The sequence below is a fragment of the Telmatherina bonti genome, assembly GCF_933228915.1.
Source record: "Telmatherina bonti genome assembly, chromosome: 14".
NCBI classification, from domain to species: Eukaryota; Metazoa; Chordata; class Actinopteri; order Atheriniformes; family Telmatherinidae; genus Telmatherina; species Telmatherina bonti.
The window spans coordinates 34,990,863-35,004,169 of record NC_136612.1 but is presented as its reverse complement, the minus strand read 5'-3'; the positions used below and the strand labels follow the sequence as shown (position 1 = coordinate 35,004,169).

Genomic DNA, 13,307 nt, shown 5'->3' with positions numbered 1-13,307 from the left:
CTGCTTTTAATGGACATCATGGAACACATTACTGCTGGTCTATTTCCTCTCCAGACTGAGCAGCTGTTCCCTCTCAGATGAAGGATGTTCAGCTCTGTCCTCAGTTCTCAGCTCCCAGTCCTCCAGACTGAAGGAACTGGACCTGAGCATCCAGGACTCAGGAATGAAGAAGCTGTGTGATGGTCTGCAGAGTCCACATTGTAACCTGGAACGTCTCAGGTCAGTTTCTCTGCTGCTCTCATGGTTTTCTCTGTGATGCAACAATCTGGAACATTTTCAAAACTACTTTGAAATATTGTGAATGAAATATGTGCAGAGTAACACATCATGCAACATGAAAGAAACATTTGTTTTATTTAGGACTTAAAGGAATAAATGAGCCTTTAGTTAAATATCAAATCAAATCAAATCAAACTTTACTTCTTGAGCACTTTTCATGCCACGGGCAACACAAAGTGCTTTACAGGATAAAATCAGGTCAAAAGGAATAAAACAAACAGTGGATAAAAGGCATTTAAAAATAATAGACACAAGCTCTTTCCACACACTCACACACACACACACACACACACACACACACAAGGACATAGAGCAAAGAACCCCCCACACCCACCCACACACACACACCCACATTCCCTGAAAAACATCATTCCCTGAATACTGTCTCTTTAACTGAATTCTGGTTAATAAAACAACTAAAAACATTAAGTAAGTGATAAAAATTCTGACTTGATGCTGATTTGAGGAGACAATACCTCGGGATCCATCCACACCAGGAGCCAGTCCCCTGTATGCTCATAGTTGCCACAGCAACCGCACAACTCCCAGGCAGCAACGGGGCCACCCCGCAGCCGGGAAGCTGCAGTGCTGGACCCCGCACCACCCAAACAGCAGCGGTCGCCATGACAACAGCCCCCAGACCAAACAGGCAGGGCCCCCAGCGTGCTGGATCCCCATGAGGAAAACACTGGAGTTAAAACCAGAAGATGAATAACCTTAAGAAGCAGTAAGAAATAAGAGCAACAATAAAAGAAAATATACATATTTATATAGAAGGACTTCACAATAATGTATTAAAAATAAGAAATCTAATAAAACAATTTAAAAATAAATAAATTAATAAATGAAGTAAATGAAGATAAGTAAATAAAGTAAAATAAAATTCAGTTAAATGCTAAGCTAAAAAGGTGTGTCTTGAGCCTCTTCTTAAAAACATCAACAGTCTCCGCGGCCCTGAGGCTCTCTGGCAGGCTGGTCCACAGTCCAGGACCATAACAATGGAAAGAGGTCTCACCGTATGTCTTAGTTCTGACTTTAGGAACCACTAAAAGGCCGGTACCAGAGGACCTCAGGGTCCGCGAAGGCTCATAATTAAAAAGAAGGTCGGATAAATAAGAAGGCCCAAGACCATTAAGACATTTAAAAAACAAGTAAAAGAATCTTAAAATCAATCCTGAAGCGCACAGGAAGCCAATGCAGCGATTTTAAAACTGGTGTAACGTGTTCCCGCCATCTGGTCCTCTTCAGAACTCGTGCCGCTGAATTCTGTAGTAATTGTAGGCTGGAAAGAGACTTTTTAGGAAGACCAGAGAGCAGGACGTTACAGTAATCTAATCTACTGGAAATAAAAGCATCAGCACCTCTGTGCTGGCAAGAGAGAGAAATGGGCGACTCTGGCAATATTTTTTAGATGATAAAAACCTGTTTTTGTTACATTTTTTATGTGTGGAATAAAATCCAGCTCAGAGTCAAGAACAACACCCAGATTTCTCACACACTGGGAGGGATTAAAATGTTGCAATTTTGATAAAAGGATCTCTCTCTTGCCATCAGGACCGATAATTAAAACTTCAGTTTTGTCCTGGTTGAGCTGTAAAAAGTTTGCTGCCATCCATGACTTTATATCTGAAAAACAATTTAAAAGAACATTTAGTGGCTCTAAGTCAGAGGTGTCCAGCTCCGGTCCTCGAGGGCCAGAATCCTGCAGGTTTTCTATGTATCCCTGCTCAGACACACCTGATTCAAATTAATTAGTAGTAGAGCTTAATCAGTTGTGCACGTCATTGGCTGTTTGATCCATTTAGTGGAAGCTAGATGTGTTGGAACAAGAATACATGGGAAACCTGCAGGACAGCGGCCCTCGAGGACCGACTTTGGACACCCCTGCTCTAAGTCATCAGGGGACACAGCGATGTAAAGCTGTGTATCATCGGCATAGCTGTGAAAATCAACGCCGTGTCTCCTGATGACATCCCCAAGTGGTAACATATACAGGTTAAAAAGTAACGGGCCTAAAATTGATCCTTGGGGAACCCCACATTTTATTTCATAGGTTCGTGAGGAGCATGTATCCATACTTACAAAAAATTGTCGATCCGAGAGGTAGGAATGAAACCACTTAAGAGCGATCCCTGAGAGGCCCACCAGACTTCTGAGCCTGTTCAATAAAATCTGATGATCTACTGTATCGAATGCGGCACTCAGATCCAGTAGAACAAGAAGAGAAGGTTTCTGTGAGTCCAGGCTAAATATAAAGTCACTAACAATTTTTAAGAGGGCCGTCTCCGTACTGTGGTTCGTCCTAAAACCAGATTGATATTTTTCTAAAATGTTGTGTTTATTCAAAAACTTGTGTAATTGAGTAAAAACAACTTTTTCTATTATTTTACTTAAAAACGGTAAGTTGGATACAGGTCGGTAAATTATCAACCATGTTTGGATCTAAGCCACTCTTCTTCAGAAGGAGCCTTACCACCGCCGTTTTAAAAGCAGAAGGGAAGACACCCATCTGAAGAGAGTAGTTTACTATGTCTAAAAGCTCACACTCAAAGAAACCATAAAAAGTTTTTAAAAGCGATGTGGGAATCGGGTCTAAAAGGCAGGTTGTTGGATTTAGCTGGGAGAAAACTCGACCAAGCATCTGTGCATCAACCAGAACAAAACTCTCCAGTGTTTCCTCAGATAACAACAATGCTTCAGATCGATTAAAATCAACATTATGCTGAGATAAAAGATTGGATCTAATAGCATTGATCTTACTTCTGAAGTGGTCTGCAAAGTCCTCACATGCAGCGTCTGATGGCTGCATGGAGGACTTGTTGCTATCTGTGTTCATTAAAATATCAATGGTTTTAAAAAGAAATTTTGATTATTTTTGTTGTCTGTGATGAGGTTTGAAAAATAGTTTTCTTTCCAGTTTGATTTTGTTATGATAAATTTTAAGTTGTTTCTTTAAAATATCCTGATGGATTGTTAGTTTTGTTTTAACTGGAGCTGCTGAGTTAATTGCCGACTTTAATTTGTTGTTAAAATGGTCGACGATAAAATCACATGATGCAGGAAATAAAGATGTTCTACTTTATCTTCAGCTTTGGGTGAACCATGGCTCTGGTCCTGCTGCTTTATCACCTTGTTTCCATCCAGTGTTGCAGTCAGATAGTAAACAGAATGACCTCCAATGGTTTAGTCCAGGTTATTTTCCTTTTCCCTGATGGAAAACATGATGGAGTAAAGGAAAGGTGGTGGGATAAATTCAGAGGGGAACCAAGAAAATATTCCAGCGTTGCATCGAGAATCCGACCACAATGACCCTCATCTGTGATTTCAGTCTGAAGCTCTTTAACGCAGATAAAAACCCATCAAATAAAACAGAAGAAAGTAGCGAAACAACATAAAGTATCATTTCAATAGAATATAGCAGAGAAGAATGTTTTAGTTACATGAAAACTGAAAATACTGAACATGGAAACAGGTGAGATCATATCTATCTGTATATAATTATAACTTTACACGTGTGGTTGTTGTGAAACCAGCTGTACCTTTATACACTTTATCATTCCATGGTAAACTGAAGATGTATTATTGATTATTGATCAAATGAAAAATGTTTGCTGATTGTGAGATATTTGTAGCTGATGGGAGAAATTTGCACAATTTCGACAAAAAACTTGACTCAGTCCAATAAAACCTTCTGGATAAAGTAAAAACAGTGAAACTTTTCACAGCTCCTCATTAGAAGTTCAGCAGATATTCTGCCTTTACAGAACTTTTTTCTTTTTTAAAGGAATGTATCTTAGTTGTTCATTATCATTAAATGTGACAGAAATTTAACACAAATGTTTTGTTCAATTCCTTCTCTTCAGACTGACTGGACGTTCCCTCTCAGATGGAGGATGTTCAGCTCTGTCCTCAGTTCTCAGCTCCCAGTCCTCCAGACTGAAGGAACTGGACCTGGACCTGAACATCCAGGACTTGGAAATGAAGCAGCTGTCTGCTGGTCTGCAGAGTCCACATTGTAACCTGGAAACTCTCAGGTTGGTTTTACTTCTTCAGCTTCATAAAGTCTTTGTGATCCAATAATGTGAAACATTTCTGGACTATTTAGAAATAAACAGAATGGAATTTCTCCAGATGAACACATTAGCATGAAAAAGGTTCTTGTTATGTCAGTTCATTCAGCCTTACCTGATTTAGCTCATGTAGCTACTAACCGACTGGAAGATGGACAGAACAAGTCCAACATATCAACACTTATTCATTTAAAGGAAATACTACACAAAGCCCAAAATGTTGGCTGGTCTCTGGAATAAACTTAAAGCAATATTAGTCTTATATATGAAGAAAAGAATAGATGAGTGTTTGGCTTCATGTTCCTGTTTTTTCCTCCCAGAAGAAATTTTCATCATTTTTCTTTGTTGCATGAGTCTCTCAGCTCATCATCAGCATTTAATGTGGCATCATTTTAAGACAAATCTTCTTCATTTTCAGACTGAGCAGCTGTGTCCTCTCAGGTGAAGGGGTTGAGGTTCTGTCTTCAGTTCTCAGATCCCAGTCCTCCAGGCAGACAAGGCTCAACGTCCACGTTTCAAGGTTCCTTTCACACTCATTTGCATGTAAACATGAAACTAAATGTGTTCTCAGGACCAGCAGTGTAGAAAATCCTAAAATAACATCTACAATAGTTTAGTCCAGTGTTTGTCAGTCCTGGTCCTCCAGTACCACTGCCCTGCATGTCTTAGACGTGTTCCTACTCCAACACACCTGATTCAGATTCCTCAACTTCCTCATCAAGTTCTTTGCAGCCTGTAAATGAGCCGTTCATTTCATTCAGGTGTGTTAAAGTAGGGCTGCCTCTAAAACATGCAGGGCAGTGGAACTGGAGGAGCAGGACTGGAAACACTGGTTTAGATTTACACTGGTTCCCATCCATGTGACCCCACTCCACATCACCATGACAACCATGTAACACCAACCATCCACCCAGTGATGATTCCCCGTCTAAACTACATTTATGGCTCCTACAAATACCATCCTAGTGGGAGAATTTGGGCTTATTTGCAGACAAAAGTCTTCAGATCATTACTTGGTCAGTCTTCTCTATATATGACTCAGTTGCTTCAGCCTCAACATGCTGCCAAAGTCAGACCTCATCTGATCTTTTAATGCTCCTTTATACTTATTCCAGGACTTGACAAGACCTGTCTTTCCAGGCAGAAGCCCCCACTATAAGTCCCTGGAAGTACAGGCAGACACAAGTAGCTTTCTTGCTGCTGGTTTATTTGAAGACGTCTCCACAAATTATCCTGTAAAAACTGAAGGAAAATATCAAAAGAAAAAGATGCAGAGCCTGTCAGTCTTACAATAATATCACACACAGCTTGTAAAAAAGCTTTTACCAAGTAAAATCCAGACAAAAACCAAACTTAAAGATGGAATTGTTTACTTGGTGCAGAACAAGAACACAAACATCCAGTTATGGAAAGAAAAGAAGTATTTTAACAGTATGACTGTTGCAGCCACACTGTGGAAGGCTTTACCATTATTTCTACATAGTTTGGTCTCCATGGAAACTGAGACTCTGAAGCAGCAAAAGTCTTATTGTCATGTCTTTTGGCCAAAGACAGGAGTAATTTCATATTGTTAATGATGTACATAAAAAAGGTAAAAACAAGAGTTCATAGTTAATAAATATGAAGAGTAAGTTCAATGATAAAAGGATTAAATATGTTAAGATTAAAAACTAATCAGCGTGAGACATCTGTAAGGCAGTAATCTTTGTGATATGGAACGTGCAGTTACCTGAGCGAGTGAGCGTTCTTACATAGAATAGTTCTTTGACGTATCTCGCCTCGGACAACACAAGTGAAGAAGCAGCTCATGAACACTAAATGTGTCCTTACACGCTTGTGTCTTGGAAAAACTTTAGTCTTTGTGAGTATTGTTGTGTTGAGAGAACACTGACATATGCGTTGGTATTATTGTCGTTGTTTAAAATGTGTTGGTAATGTGATACTCAATGTGATATGCACGTTATGCTTAAGCTAGGCCAACCAACTTCAACTGTGGCATTAGGATGTGTGTATTAGCTGGTAATTAGTTTTTTCTTTTCTGTATGTTTCAGTTATAAAAATGGAAATGCAAATATAATAGTTCATAAAGATCTTCAGTGATAACAAGAAAAGCAAGCCTTGTGTGGAGAACTTTATATTTGCTGCTTTGTTCGCTGCCTGTCTAGCTTCACATAGTCACGTGTTGTGAGGACAGCACACTGATGTCAGTTTGTTTTGGTTCATATTCACCTCCTATGTCTGTTTCTTTATTTTGTTTTTTCATTGTACTTGAAAAAAAGTAAAAAAAAAATAGATTTATTTATGTACCAGATTTAAAACAAAACAGTGAAACATTTAAGATCCTAAACAGTAAAACCACAATGAAACTCTGCAGAGTTCAACCTGATTTTCTCTACAGGTGATCTTTGAGGAGACGTTCAACATGAGTCCTGATCTTGTCATCTTCTTCTCACATGTCTTATTTGCATTTTTCTCTGAAACTTTCTCTCCAGGCTGAGTGTGTGTGGTCTCTCAGAGAGAAGCTGTGAAGATCTGTCCTCAGTTCTCAGCTCCCAGTCCTCCAGTCTGACAGAACTGGACCTGAGTAACAACAACCTGCAGGATTCAGGAGTGAAGAAGTTGTTTGGTGGACTGAAGAGTCCAAACTGCAAACTGGAAACTCTCAGGTCAGGATTCATCACACTGAGTGTTTAAAGGAGTTTTTATTCATGACTAACATGATACCTGCAGAAGCTGTTTGTATGAATATCTACGGTGGCCCTGAAGTGTCATTGCAGTACAAAAACCACAACACTCCACAATAAGCAGCAACACAAAGGGAACAATGAGAGACGGGTCCAGTTCTTCATTCAGCTTTACTTTCACTGCAAGTCTCTCTAGGTTTTTGTGTTTTCTGTTAAATTCAATTCAATTAAATTTAATTCAACTTTATTTATATAGCGTCAAATCACAGCAATGCCATCTCAAGATGCTTTACAGACAGGAAAAAGAAAACATAATGAAAGCCAATTCATAACAGCCTATATAAGGAAACCAACAGATTGAGTTGAGTCCAACTCAATCTCCCATCCTGAGCAAGCACACTGGCGACAGTGGGAAGGAAAAAACTCCCTTTTAACAGGAAGGAAACCTCCGGCAGAACCCGGCTCAAGGACAGGCAGCCATCTGCCTCTGCTGTGTGGGGGGAAGAGGACAGAAAGACAACAGACAACAGGAACTGCTACTCCCGGCCAAGGAGACCTGCTGAGACGGGAGACATACATGTTAATGATGCAACACTGTTATTGGGGGGGGGGATAGATAGAGAGAGATAAAGAGAAAGAAGCTCAGTGTATCAGGAAATGTCCCTCAGCAGTCTAAACCTATAGCAGCATAACTAAGGGATGCTAACCATCACTAGCGATAGGACTTATCAAAAAGATAAGTCTTCAGCCAAGTCTTAAAGGTGGGGAGGGTGTCTGCTTCCCTAACACTAACTGGGAGCTTATTCCATAAGAGAGGGGCCTGATAACCAAAGGCTCTGCCTCCTGCTCGGTTCTTTGAGACTCTAAGAACCACAAGTAAGCCTGCAGTCTGCGTACGAAGTACTCCGCTTGGTACAGGATAAGTATATCTGAGTATCATCTCCATAACAATGACAGTTTATTCCATGCTGTCTAATAATGTTGCCTCAAGGGAGCATAAATAGCGTGAAGAGTATTGGTCCAAGTCCAGAACCTTGAGGAACTCCATGACTTACTGTAGTTTGTGAGGAGGACTTGTCATTTCCATGAACAAACTGAAGTCTATCAGATAAATGTGGTTTAAACAAGATTAACGCTGTACCTGTAATTCCAACCACCTGTTCTAGTCTTTGTAACAGAATGTTATGATCGACTGTATCAAATGCAGCACTAAGATCAAGCAAGATAAGTACGGACAGAAGTCCTTTGTCTGAGGTCATAAGACGGTCATTAGTAACTTTCACCAATGTCGTCTCAGTGCTGTGATGAGCTCTAAATCCTGACTGGAACTCTTGGAACTGGAAATTATTTCTGCTCAGGTGGGCATGTAGCTGAGCTGAAACTATTTTCTCCAGAATTTTGGACATCAACGGGAGATTAGATATAGGTCTATAATTTGCTATCACCTCTGGATCCAGAGATTGCTTCTTAAGTAAAGACTTGATTACAGCAGTTTTAAATGATTGTGGTACATATCCTGTCACTAAAGACATATTGATAAGATTTAATAGTGATGTATCAACTAAAGGGAAAATGTCCTTAAAGAGGCTCGTTGGGAGAGGGTCTAAGATACAGGTGGATGGTTTAGATGAAGGTATTATTTTAGTTCATGTTTTCTGCAGCCTGTCAGGATGTCTGATAACAGAGGAAGGCTGTGCTTCTCTGGCCTCGGCTCTGACCTCTAACCCATCCCATCTGAAACATCTGGACCTGAGCTACAACCATCCAGGAGAGTCAGGAGTGAAGCTGCTGATGGCTGCACTGAAGGATCCACACAGACTCGGGTATGGAGAGGCTGCTGCAGCCACACCATGTCTGATACAGGAGGAAGATCTGTACATGTTTCTCTGTCCTTCACTCAGTCAGATGGAGTGTTAGATGAACTATTACACACAGAATTTGTTTTTTCCTTCTACTCACAGCAGAAACATAAAATATCCATAGATGGTCTTGAAGAAGAACATCTGCAGGAGCAAGGAACAAGAGAGAAAGGAAGGAGAAAGAACATCAGATAGAAACTATTAAACATTATCAAGTTTAAAATAAAATCAAGTTTCTAATAAAACAGCAGATTTGGACTTTTAAATAAGAAATCTAGAAATGCAGCTGAGAACAGGAGGGTCTTTCACCTGGATGTTCCAGCTGATCTGAGGCTTTCTGGGAGTTTCTTCCAGACATGTGGAGCATAGAAGCTGAATGAAGCTTCTCCATCTGCTTGTGAAGGAAAAAAGAAAAAAAAAACGCCTGGACTAAATAAATATCTACATGCCTACATACCGTTACATTTAATCTGAAGCTGAGTCTCCAACGGAAAACCTTTGCTCAGGTGTAGCAGCACTCCACCTTAACTATTAGTTCCATCCAGTTAATAGATGTTGTGACGCTGTGAGCAGAGTCCCGGCTGCTCTTACTGCATCAGTGTTTCCTGGAACGACTGAGGTTCCACCTGCATGTGTTTATTACATTACATGTGACGGCTATCAGTCACACACTAATGTAGAATACAAAATCTTACTTACTCAGAAAACTTACTTCAAAGTAATCCCACCTGCCCTGTTTCCACCAGTCTGCAGACTGGAACAGGAATATGCTGCACAATACTCTGCCATCTTCTTGTTTGGCTGCTAGCTAGGAATGCTATCAGATTAGCTTCCGGTCCAATATGGTGGCTGCATTTCTCCCTCTCCAGTAGCTAATGCAGCGTCTACAATATATTATGTCTATGCTGCTCACAACACCGGCGCCTTTTAAAGATGTCCTCTGCACCGATACGCCACCACGTCCTCCAAAGCCAAGACGCTTTCATTAGCTGGACAGCGTCAGTGGAGACGGTTACAGGACAAAGTGTAAAATGTGTCAGCGAGTGTTTGCATGGCGCATGGTGGGCTGTCTGATGTCACACATCATGCATCAGGAAGGCAACGCTGCAGACACGTAAGAACACAGAAGTGACCCGGTTCTGACTGATCCAGTGTGGGACATGATGTCCTTTTAGCAGAAGATGTCAGAACATGGTGGAGCTGCTGCAGGAGACTGTTGTGCTTTGATTGTTTACCATGTTGAGTTTTTACAGTTGATTAAATGATCATTTATTTAATATACAGTAGTTTTCACCCATCTAAATATTATATATGTCCATTTTAACTATAAGTCAGACTCATGGATTAACAGTTAATAAATAAATGCTGTTCAGAGAAAACTTTTCTATTTTTAATAGAACTTTCATTTTAATAGTTTCATTAAGTTCTCAGTTTGTTTGTTTTCTAGTTTAAATGTTCATTGTTGCTCCCTCCACACAAGCAGACCTGCTTTAGTTGCTGCTGCTGCTAGGGATGCACCGATACCAGTACCAGTATTGGTATTGGTGCATCCCTCAATACCAAGCGTGTGTACTCGTACCTGGTATTAATAAAAGTGTGCCGATACCACAACCGATACTGGTATCTGTATCGGTACCAGTATCAAGCTAGCACAGATGTGTTTGATGACATGTTCCAGACGTGTTTTAAAAGAAATAAATGCCTTCAATGTTAAAATGTGACATTTTTTGTTCCACTGAAACAGTGATCCTCACTATTAATTCAACAAGAGCTGCACTCAATAAACTAAGACAAAAGGAGAACCGCCACACCCCCCCCAGACAAACAGCGTTCCCACGCTACGTATCCTGCTATGTTGCCAAATCGGTAACATTCAGCTTTTTAGCAAGGAATGGTTATCCTAAATGTTGCACGGAGTAATGGTATTCTTATGTAACAGTATGTGGTGAAAATACAATAATGCCTCCAGAATGTGGACGTTTCTTTTTCATTATATATACGGAGCTACCGACGGAGCAGCTCTTTGGTGGAGTTCGCTGCAGCTGAAATCAGCCAGAACTGGCAACTCTGACAGGGTCAGTTAGGGCTGTTAGGACAGCAAAGTTTCTGCAAACAGCCTGCAGCTCTTGTTTGTGGAGAGAACTGCAGCGTTGAGGATCATTATGACTTGTTTAGATGCATTTTCAGAAAGCCAGCGGCTGCTTCACGAGTCAGTGAGCCGCATGCGATGAGGAACACGGCACTAAAAGCTGGATCTTTGTTTCAAAACCACACATTTATAGTTGTATTTAGGTAAAATGTGTCGAATCAGAATAAAACTTGTTGAAACTGTGAGACCTGTAATGTTATTATATTTGTATTGGTGAGGTAACTTCAGAAAGGATGGGTCATTTATTACAAGCTAATGAAATCTTACACAGTTATAACAGCAGTAATAACCATAGTCACAATAATGTTGACATAAACACATCTGGTATCGGTAAATATTCAAAGTTCAGATATCGGTATCGGATCGGAACTCCCAAAAAGTGGATCAGTGCATCCCTAGCTGCTGCCAAATGCTCCATCATGCAGCTTCTCAGTAACCAGCTTCACTGATTCTGCAGTTTTTTCTTCTATATTTCCCTGTTATATATTAAATATGGAAGCATGTTATTACGGCTTTATGGAGCCTAATTAACAGCACTTTATAGACACAACATAAAAGCCAGCACTGCTGTGGGAGGGGGGCCGTGGTGGTCATGGCCCCGAGGAGCTGTGGTGGCCGTCCCTTATGTTCACTTCTGAAAGTTGGCAACGCACGTAGATGTGAAGAGAGACGTTAAAACTGTGTCACTGACCAGTCTACTGGTGCACCGGGGTGTGGACTGGCCCCCGCTGGGTGGTCAGCTGGGGGTCCCAGTCCTCTGTGGGCGCTGTGTGGGCCCCCTACCTGTGGCATTCATCATTGGCATGATGACTCTTGTGCGAACACGTTTCACTCCGTGTGTTCTGCATGTGACACAGTCACTGAGTCGTCCTGCAGGTTTACTCACTAACACACATTTTCCCTTCATTTACTTCTGTGTGTGTGTTTCTGCTTTTAGTTGAAATCCATTTTTCCACTTTGTTCATCTCTGGTGCTCCTTCAGTTGCTGACTTTGTCTTCCTGGGGGGGCCATGAGACGCCCTTTATGTCTCTGTACAGGTGCAGCAGATGGTCTAGAAGCTGTGATTGGATTGCAGTGTTTCCTTCCTGGTGTATTTCTGTCTCCTCTTTGTCTTCTGTTTACTTTCCTTTCTGTTCTCTTTCTATCCTTGTTCTGTCTTCTTCTCCGCTCAGGTCCAGCTGTACCATGGAAACTCAGTAAAACCAACATTTATTCTACATAAACTAATAAAATAAAAACTTAAATGATGAAGGGGATCTTTATATCTATGAAGCTCCTCTTTGCTCAGCAGAACACAGCAGCCAGACCATCATTCTGCTGCTTTCATGCTGGACAAGTTAAAAAAAACTGTCAGTGAATGAGGCCGTCAGAAAAATGAACTTCTGAACGTGACTTTTTCTCATCCATCCATCCATCTTCTGCCGCTTATCCGGGGTCGGGTCGCGGGGGCAGCAGCCTAAGCAGGGAAGCCCAGACTTCCCTCTCCCCAGCCACATTTGCCAACTCTGCGGGGGGGATCCCGAGGCGTTCCCAGGCCAGCCGAGAGATGTAATCCCTCCAGCGTGTCCTGGGTCTTCCCCGGGGTCTCCTCCCAGAGGGATGTGCCTGGAACACCTCACCAGGGAGGTCCAGGAGGCATCCTGACCAGATGCCCGAGCCACCTCAACTGGTTCCTCTCGATGCAGAGGAGCAGCGGCTCTACTCTGAGCCCCTCCCGGATGACTGAGCTCCTCACCCTATCTCTAAGGGAGAGCCCGGCCACCCTGCGGAGGAAACTCATTTCAGCCGCCTGTATACGAGATCTCGTTCTTTCGGTCACGACCCACAGCTCATGACCATAGGTGAGGGTAGGAACGTAGATCGACTGATAAATCGAGAGCTTCGCCTTCTGGCTCAGCTCCTTCTTCACCACGACAGACCGGCGCAGAGCCCGCATTACTGCAGACGCCGCACCGATCCGTCTGTCGATCTCACGCTCCATCCTTCCCTCACTCGTGAACAAGACCCCGAGATATTTAAACTCCTCCACTTGAGGCAGGACCTGACTCCCGACCCAGAGAGGGCAATCCACCCTATTCCGGCTGAGGACCATGGTCTCAGATTTTGAGGTGCTGATTCCCATCCCAGCCGCTTCACACTCGGCCGCGAATCGCTCAAGCGAGAGCTGGAGATCACGACCAGACGAAGCCAACAGGACCACGTCATCCGCAAAAAGCAGGGACCCAATCCTGAGGCCACCAAGTCGGATCCCCTCAACCCCTCGGC

At 42.0% G+C, this 13,307-nt stretch overlaps 1 protein-coding gene across 1 annotated transcript in view; it reads left to right on the top strand.

Moving 5' to 3' along the window:
* LOC306765671 (uncharacterized protein) overlaps positions 1-13,307 on the top strand; it is a gene marked incomplete at both ends in the record, with an annotated part of 74,499 nt that overhangs the window by 25,915 nt on the left and 35,277 nt on the right. Inside the window, 4 exons of the mRNA XM_079253155.1 lie at positions 55-219; positions 4,143-4,313; positions 6,842-7,015; positions 8,695-8,856. Coding sequence (XP_079109281.1) covers positions 55-219; positions 4,143-4,313; positions 6,842-7,015; positions 8,695-8,856 — 672 coding nt within the window. The remainder of the gene's footprint in view (positions 1-54; positions 220-4,142; positions 4,314-6,841; positions 7,016-8,694; positions 8,857-13,307) is intronic.